Genomic DNA, 9,507 nt, shown 5'->3' on the forward strand with positions numbered 1-9,507 from the left:
ATGCGGACTTCAACGGCCTCCTGGCCGTCGTAGACGTGGTAGAAGCCACGGATGAGCTTCGCCTTGTATAGGGAGTCGGCGGCGATCTCCATGCGACGCATGGTGGATATGGTTTGGAAGGAGAGGAGCTCGGAGGAGGTCGTGTCGACGGAGCAAGAGAGGGGATTGATCCGGTTGCTGGTGAAGGGGATGCTCGTCTCAGTTGTTAGGGTTTCGTCGCCGGAAGCGGAGGAGAAGCCATGAGGAGTGACAGAGAGGAAGCGGATGGAGAAGGTGGAAGAAGAAGAGAGGTGACGAAGGAACGCCATGGCCGTAGTCTCCTGTAAAATAGGAAGGCAGAGAAGGAAGAAGAGCAAGTATTTTATTATTATTAAAAAAAAATTTTGAAATTTAGGAAGAAGAGCCAGTAGAGGAAATGTTAATACTTTGGTGGGAATGTGACACATGTTTGGCCCGAGGAGATGAACATATATGGATTAGTATTGTAATTTTAATTATGTATGAGTTTTGAGTAGTAATAAGCTATTTTATATGTATAATACATTATAAATCAAAAAATATTAAATTTTATATAAGATTTATATTAAACGGGCGGGTCGGGTTAACGTGTCGGGTTAACACGACCTATTTAAATATACGGGTTAGACGGGTCGTGTTAGCGTGTTGTGTTAACCCGATTCATTTATTAAACGGGTTAGGCGGGTCGGATCGTGTTACCCGTTTATTAATCGGGTCGTGTTCGTGTTTACCAAATGCAACCCGTTTACTAATCGAGTCGTGTTCGTGTCAAGTTAAAGTTGACCCGACCCGAATTTAACCCGACCCGATTGCCACCCCTAAGTATCAATCATCTTTATCTTACATAAAATAAAATATTTTCTGCTATTGATATTGGATATAATATTGAATAGCTTTTAAATTATTTTTAATAATTTATACAGGGCAAAATAGTTGTTTTCATAATATAAGTTATATTTTAATTATGATTAGTTAGATTTCACTAAGTGGGCATTTTGAAGGAGCATAATAGACTTTGAGGTAATTTTAATATTTTGAAGCATAGAGCGTCAATAATAATATTTTAAAAGAAAATTAGGTGGCAATAACGTAATAACCTCTCTTTTTTTTGGTAATATGGTATGAAGAGAAATATCTAACAAGGCATCGGCATGTCTAAAATCCAGTCACCCTCACTCATTTTCTTTACAATTTTAATAAAAACAATTTAGCAAATAAAAAATAAAGGCACCCAAAGAAAGACAAATAATTTAATATAAACCTCTTTTGACTGAGTTTTTGACACATGAACCCTCACTGTGGAAGAGCTCGGTGAAATAGACAATCGTGGAAAAATTTGGCAAACTTCAAATAGTCAATAACTCATTCCAAATTTCCAACTAATAAACATAAATTGACCAAACCTCAGAGTTTAGTATTAAGAAGAAAGGGAGAACCTGCTAGTAATGAATACTGTATTCGCATTCTTACGTAAGGTATCGTCACTCATGAAGACTAATTAACAAATGAAACATAAAGGCATCGTGAAATTGACAACTAATTCAATACAAGCCTTTTCTTTCTCTCTAGCTAACAATTCACCCTCGACTTCTCTCCATCTAACAATTGAGACGGGTAGTCCGAGATGATTACGTAATGCGATTTTGAAACCGATAGTGAGAAATCCATTTTAGGTCTGTCGCAAAAATCTATATTTGAAAAGTTTTGGAGTGATTTTGGATGAAGGATTATTCACTGAAATCTATATCTAAAGACTACAAGCTTATGTATAGATAAATAGAAAATTCAGAAGTGATTCGATACTCAGATTCTGACTTCGCTGTTTGTGTTGATTCACATAAATCAACATCTTGATTTATTTTCATGATAGCTAGTGGAGTTGTATTATGGAGGAGTGTTAAGCAGACCTTGATTGCCACTTCTACTAAGGAAGTCGAGTTCGTTTATTATTTTGAGGTTACTTCACATGGTGTATGACTTAAGAGTTTCATATCTAAGTTTAGAATTATAGATTCTATTTTTATACTATTTAAGAATTTTCGATAGCTATTCAGCTGCTGTTTTTATAACTATGAATAACAAAAGTGGAAGTTGAAGTAAATATATCGACATTAAGTATGTAGCCATAAGGGAATGTGTGAAGGAAAAAAGAAGTGGTCCTTGAGCACATAAGCACTAAATTAATGATCATTGATTCTTTGACTAAAGGCATACCACCAATAAAATTAAAGATCATGTAGAGAAAATAAGAATTGATTCCACTATGTAATTATATACACAATATATGAATGAAACTTTTATAATTGTAATGTTTTCTCATATTAATGTGCACCTTAATTACTTGAGAAAATTCATAGGACCAAGAATAAAACATAGAGTTTATTCATTAAGTATTACTATATAAAGTATAATATTTGAGAACTAAATACATCATAATACATAGAAAGTAATACTTGTTATCAAAGAACTTATCATCATGACTTGTGAGTTTATTTTAAAAAAGATAATCAATGGGATTAAGTTAATGGATCAATTAGGTCAAACATATAGACCAAGTGAGAGAATGTAACCATTTTTTACTTTTAACCTAATTTATTATGGTCCAAACGTTTTTTTTTTCTTATATCAAACATTCATATTGATTACAATATTTTCTCATTGATTAGATGAAGATTTTCTTATGAGATGAACGTTTTTTTTCAATATGATAACTCATAGCCATGAAACTTGACGGGAGCTAGACTATATATAGTGAATATGATTCCTAAGCTCATTCACTCAATTCAAAAAAACCACACCATTAGTTTAGAGTGTTTGAGAGCTTAAAAGAGTCAAAACTAACATGAGAAAACTCATAAAGTTTGAAATGTGAATTTGAACACCAATGGTCAGAGATATATAATCTTTTAGGTCTTTAATTTTCAATCATTTAGAGAGTTTAATTCTATATTGTGGATCATATTCTTTTATTCTTAAATGAGGTACCTAGTCACATACAAAGCTCATAATAAGGGCTTCAACTCTACTAATAGCTTCTCAGAGAAAATCATAGTTTTATTTTGGCTGTGGCAGCAAAATCCGTTGGCTAAACAAATTGTTATGCCAATGGAAATGGATTTAGACGACAAACTGGCGTGCACACCAAGGGTTGAGCTCTTGGAAGCGTGATACCCGGACCCTCCGTCATGTCTACCGGGCCATTGACTTTCCAATCAAAGCACTGTATCATTGCTGCAAGAGTAGGCTGGATGACAAGTAGTGCCAAGGAAGCACCTGGGCAGCTTCTTCTACCACCCCCAAATGGAAGCATATGGAAATGCTGCCCTCTTATATCAATTGCTTGTTGCTCTCCTTCCATGAATCTTTCTGGATAAAACTTTAGTGGGTCTTTCCAATAATTTGGATCTCTATTAATGGCCCATGTATTAATGAACACCCTAGTTTTTGCAGGGATGTCATATTCGCCGACAGTACAGTCCGATGTAGACATCCGTGGGATTAATGGGCCAGAAGGATAAAGTCGTAGTGTCTCTTTCACAATGGCTTGTAGATATGGAAGGTTGTGGATATCAGACTCATCAACTAGCCTACTTTTGCCAACGACTGAATCGATCTCTGCTACCACTTTTTGTAGGACACTTGGATGGTTTATCAGCTCTGCTAATGCCCATTCAATTGTTATTCCAGATGTATCGGATCCGGCAACGAAGATATCCTAAGAAATGAAACAGATAAGTATCCTATGTATGGTAAATTATGTTCTGCACTAGCTTCGTCATTTGTAAATAATGAGGAATATTTGATGAGGATTCTATTTCTTTGAGTTGCTGAATATTTCTTGTCATTTGTCTTGCTTGACTACTCTTAGGTTATAGATAATATACAAAACAAACTACAATAACAAAAAAAAAAACTTAATGAAAATTTAATTAAATTCTATTCTTTTTATAATTATATATATATATTTGTTATTTTCAAATAAACTTAAAATAAATTTTGATAAGATAAAAAAAAATCGAATTTAGACTAAACTCTATAGAGATAAAAATCAAATTTAAATTATACTCTATCTCCTAATATTAAATAATATCTCATATAATCAGGACATAATAATGAGTAATCTTGTTGAAGAACTACTGGACTAATATACCATGGTGTTGGAACCAGTACCGGGAAACCTAAACTTAATTTGAAAATTGGCTATCATAATAGATAAAGATTGTAAATGTTAGTGAAATATAGAAGTATTTGCTTAGAAGATAAAATATAGAAATCATTCTTCCCAAAGTTTAGAGATATTCCCTGAGGCTCTTGCAGATAGCCGATTGACACGGAAAAAGAAGACTGATTTTTTACCGTACCTGAATAAAAGCCTTGATGTTGTCCATGGTTAGCCTAATCTCTGCCTCTTTATCTTCGTATATATCAAGTAAGACGTCCAAGAAATCCTTCACTCTCTCCCCATCTCCACCACTCAACCCCATCTCCTTCTTCGTCCTCCTCTCCTCCTCCTTCTTCTTCAATATCCTCTCCATCAGCTCATCAAAGCTCTTCCGTGTCACCTCAAACCTCTTCTTGAACCCTTGCAAATCCAACTTCTCGAATACTCCAATGTAGTCCCCCAAGTTAAACTTCCCCGTCAGCTCCGCCACCTCCTTCACGACATGCCTCACCGTCTCAGCATCTTTATCATTCTCCGAGCACCTCATGCTCAGCGCCATTGTCGAGACAATGTTGTTCGCATGCTTCATGATCTCCCCACCAACGTGGAAAGCTCTCCCTTGCTCTGCCATCGATGAAATATGACTCACAAGCCTGAGTAGCTCTTCCCGTCTCACATGATTGAGTTGTCCGAGAGCGCGGTTGCCGAGGAGATCCGTCATGAAGAGCTTCTTCATGAATCTCCAGTAAGGGCCGTAGGGGGCGAAGGTGAAGGATGATGAATTGAACAAGAGATATTTGACAGCGGCGGACTCTGGGCGATCGGAGAAGATGGCATCGTGATCTTTGAGGAAGAGTCTAGCGGTATCGGCGGAGCAGGCGACGACGCAAGGGACGGAGCCAAGGCGGAGGTGGAGAAGGGGGCCGTGGCGTACGGAGAGCTTGTACAGGGCTTGGTGGGGGATTGGACCGAGGAGGTGAAGGTGGCCGAGGATGGGAAGGGAGAAAGGGCTCGGCAGAAGCCGAAGGCCGGTGGGCGAATTAGAGAAGAAGAAGTGGCGGATGAGGAAGATGGAGAGGAGAGAGATGAGAGAGATGGTGATGTAGGAGTTGGCGTACTCTGCTAATACTATTTCCATGGCCATGTTATCGTGTTTGTGGGATTCCATTGGTTGCCCTGATTTATAGGCATATCCCTCTTGACTCTCCTCCTACTCTAGTTTTTTCCCTTTTTTTTAAGACTTTTTTTTCGATATGTTTTACATAATTGTCGGTGAAATTCTCAAAATTATCATTATATCGTTCAAAGTATCATAATTGCTACTGAAATTATTTACATTTTCAAAATATCATTACAATTAATTGTTAACCAAAGAAGAAGCGCTCTTTTTTAAATTTAGAATATATAATAAGTATCAATAGGGGTGGCAAATTTTGACCTGACCCGATAACCCGACACGATAACCCGACTCTTAATCGGATTTGAGTTTAGTATAATCAGGTTCGGGTCATAAACATGTCAACTCTGTCTAACCCGTTTAATAATCGGGTCCTGTTCGGCTTATATAGGTGACCCGTTTTGACCCGTATGACCCATTTAAGTATATGGGTTGGGTCCTGTCGGGTCGAGGTAACCCACTAATCCGCTAACTTGCAACCCATATATACATAAGGTAAAGTCAAAAACCTAAATCACACTCCACTCTCCGCCTCCACCCTCCAGCTCGCAGCCTCGCCTCATCTCACCAAAAGGGGAAAAACACTTCGCCGCGCCTCCTCTCTCCGATCGCTATCTGCCGCATACGGCCTGCCGCCGTGACCTAGGTAGACGTAGTGGTCATGGTAGGCGGTGATGATGGTGTTAGATAACAAATTTAGTGATAGCGGCCTCTATGCGGACTTCAACGGCCTCCTGGCCGTCGTAGACGTGGTAGAAGCCACGGATGAGCTTCGCCTTGTATAGGGAGTCGGCGGCGATCTCCATGCGACGCATGGTGGATATGGTTTGGAAGGAGAGGAGCTCGGAGGAGGTCGTGTCGACGGAGCAAGAGAGGGGATTGATCCCATTCTTTGGTGAAGGGGATGCTCGTCTCGGTTGTTAGGGTTTCGTCGCCTAAGCGGAGGAGAAGCCATGAGGAGTGACAGAGAGGAAGCGGATGGAGAAGGTGGAAGAAGAAGAGAGGTGACGAAGGAACGCCATGGCCGTAGTCTCCTGTAAAATAGGAAGGCAGAGAAGGAAGAAGAGCAAGTATTTTATTATTATTAAAAAAAAATTTTGAAATTTAGGAAGAAGAGCCAGTAGAGGAAATGTTAATACTTTGGTGGGAATGTGACACATGTTTGGCCTGAGGAGATGAACATATATGGATTAGTATTGTAATTTTAATTATGTATGAGTTTTGAGTAGTAATAAGCTATTTTATATGTATAATACATTATAAATCAAAAAATATTAAATTTTATATAAGATTTATATTAAACGGGTCGGGTTAACGTGTCGGGTTAACACGACCTATTTAAATATACGGGTTAGACGGGTCGTGTTAGCGTGTTGTGTTAACCCGATTCATTTATTAAACGGGTTAGGCGGGTCGGATCGTGTTACCCGTTTATTAATCGGGTCGTGTTCGTGTTTACCAAATGCAACCCGTTTACTAATCGAGTCGTGTTCGTGTCAAGTTAAAGTTGACCCGACCCGAATTTAACCCGACCCGATTGCCACCCCTAAGTATCAATCATTTTTATCTTACATAAAATAAAATATTTTCTGCTATTGATATTGGATATAATATTGAATAGCTTTTAAATTATTTTTAATAATTTATACAGGGCAAAATAGTTGTTTTCATAATATAAGTTATATTTTAATTATGATTAGTTAGATTTCACTAAGTGGGCATTTTGAAGGAGCATAATAGACTTTGAGGTAATTTTAATATTTTGAAGCATAGAGCGTCAATAATAATATTTTAAAAGAAAATTAGGTGGCAATAACGTAATAACCTCTCTTTTTTTTGGTAATATGGTATGAAGAGAAATATCTAACAAGGCATCGGCATGTCTAAAATCCAGTCACCCTCACTCATTTTCTTTACAATTTTAATAAAAACAATTTAGCAAATAAAAAATAAAGGCACCCAAAGAAAGACAAATAATTTAATATAAACCTCTTTTGACTGAGTTTTTGACACATGAACCCTCACTGTGGAAGAGCTCGGTGAAATAGACAATCGTGGAAAAATTTGGCAAACTTCAAATAGTCAATAACTCATTCCAAATTTCCAACTAATAAACATAAATTGACCAAACCTCAGAGTTTAGTATTAAGAAGAAAGGGAGAACCTGCTAGTAATGAATACTGTATTCGCATTCTTACGTAAGGTATCGTCACTCATGAAGACTAATTAACAAATGAAACATAAAGGCATCGTGAAATTGACAACTAATTCAATACAAGCCTTTTCTTTCTCTCTAGCTAACAATTCACCCTCGACTTCTCTCCATCTAACAATTGAGACGGGTAGTCCGAGATGATTACGTAATGCGATTTTGAAACCGGTAGTGAGAAATTTATTTTAGGTCTGTCGCAAAAAATCTATATTTGAAAAGTTTTGGAGTGATTTTGGATGAAGGATTAATCATATCTATCACAATCATATCTAAGAGAGATAAATCTTAAAGGAAGAAAAGAATGTGTAATCTAAAAGTTATGCACACTTAATCAATATTCTTGATTAATATGTCAATATTTTTACGTAATGCAATTTTGAAACCGGTAGTGAGAAATCGATACCGGGTATGAAACTGGTATTATAGCCGTTAAATTAAAATTATAAATTTTAGAGAGGTATTATAGTATTTGCTTAAACAAATAAAGAAGAACTAGATTGTGGGCATTCTAAAACAATATAGTTTCATAAGAGGGTTTGTATGGGCAAAATAGTAAAGAAGAAATACATTGTGGGCAAAATAAATGCAGAAAATAGTCAATAAAGTAAGAATCTTGAAGTTAGTCACAAGAAGAGAGAATAAAAATTGTCATATTTTTTATCTCCGACATCTCCTACAAAACCGTTTCCCAATAATCATGAATTACAGAAATTCAATTCTTACAATCAACAAATTGCTTACTCGTTCCTTCTTTAGACTCTGCACAAAAGTAGACTTGCTTAGAGTTTGGAGCCCAGGGAAGCTCCAATCGGGCTTCAAATGGGGCTCCAAAGGAGCCGGCTATAGCGGAGCTCCAAATTTAAAGCTCCATCTAAAAATTTGGAGCTGGCTCCAATACTATTTAATTTTAAAAAAAATTATTTTTGTCTTACAAAAGCTTAATGTAAAAATTTAAATTCCGTCTGTATTCTTTATTAAATAATTTAATAAGTTAAACTTTATTTTAATTTTTTTATGTTTACTTCGCGTAATATAATTTCAGTACATTTACTTAAAAATAGTAATTTAAAATTATTTCTGAAACTATTAAATATTAATCTTATTATAAAGATATCAATAAGAGTTTTCTAACTATATATTTTTATTAAAAAATAATAATATTAAGAGGACTTATTAAGTGATTTAAAATATAATATAATATATTATATTAATTAAATAATAAATATAGAGTCGGGTGCATTAGAGTGCACTGGGCTCTTGGCTCTATATTTGGAGTCCAAATAAAGAGCTCTCCCTCGGAGATACTCTATTAGAAGAATAGTTATCATAAAAGAGAGCAAAAAATAAAACCTTGAATAAAGCTTAGCTGAAAGATGGTCAGACAAATGTTTATACTAGCAATGGATTAGATCTAGTGTGCAATTCCTCTCAAGATCAAAGATTAATCGTTTGGACTTCCAGCATCAAAGGCGGAAGAAACTATTAAGACACAAAAGAGAGATGGCGAGAGGAGGTAGAGGACGGGATGGTTGTCGGTGAAGAGGGAGAGAGACGGAGATTGTCTATGCCGGTGAAGGGATTTCTTGGAGACAAACTATAGTTCCATTTTTATTTTTTTTATTTTTTTTTGTATCTAATGGGGAAGAGAGTAGATGGAGGTTGCTTTGTTAGGCTAAGAGTTGGGCAGGAGCTAGCAACTTGCTCGACTAGGTTGGATCTAGAGGAGAACGAGCTATCTGAGGATTCTCGATCAGAGATTGGTGGAAGAAAATGTAGTGGATTGATAAGGTCTAAGCTTAAATTGAGTTTGAGTAAAATAATTTAAATTGTGCACAGTTATAGTAAAATAATTAAAAACTAAGTCATTCAAAAAATATGAAGCAAGAGATATTGAGTTGATAATGTAGTGATCTATGATTTTGGTATTCGAAAAATATG

General features: G+C 36.3%; 1 protein-coding gene across 1 annotated transcript; it reads right to left on the reverse strand.

Moving 5' to 3' along the window:
• Positions 1–2,906: 2,906 nt before the first annotated feature.
• LOC140794414 (3,9-dihydroxypterocarpan 6A-monooxygenase-like) lies at positions 2,907–5,349 on the reverse strand. The gene is made up of 2 exons (XM_073146429.1): positions 4,380–5,349; positions 2,907–3,733 (listed from the first exon to the last, which is right to left on the reverse strand). The coding sequence occupies exons 1-2, from the start codon at positions 5,346–5,348 to the stop codon at positions 3,116–3,118; spliced, it is 1,587 nt and encodes a 528-aa protein (XP_073002530.1). The 5' UTR covers position 5,349; the 3' UTR covers positions 2,907–3,115.
• Positions 5,350–9,507: the final 4,158 nt, after the last annotated feature.

The sequence above is a fragment of the Typha latifolia genome, chromosome 8 (assembly GCF_019914945.1).
Source record: "Typha latifolia isolate L0001 chromosome 8, TyphaL0001v2, whole genome shotgun sequence".
NCBI lineage: Eukaryota > Viridiplantae > Streptophyta > Magnoliopsida > Poales > Typhaceae > Typha > Typha latifolia.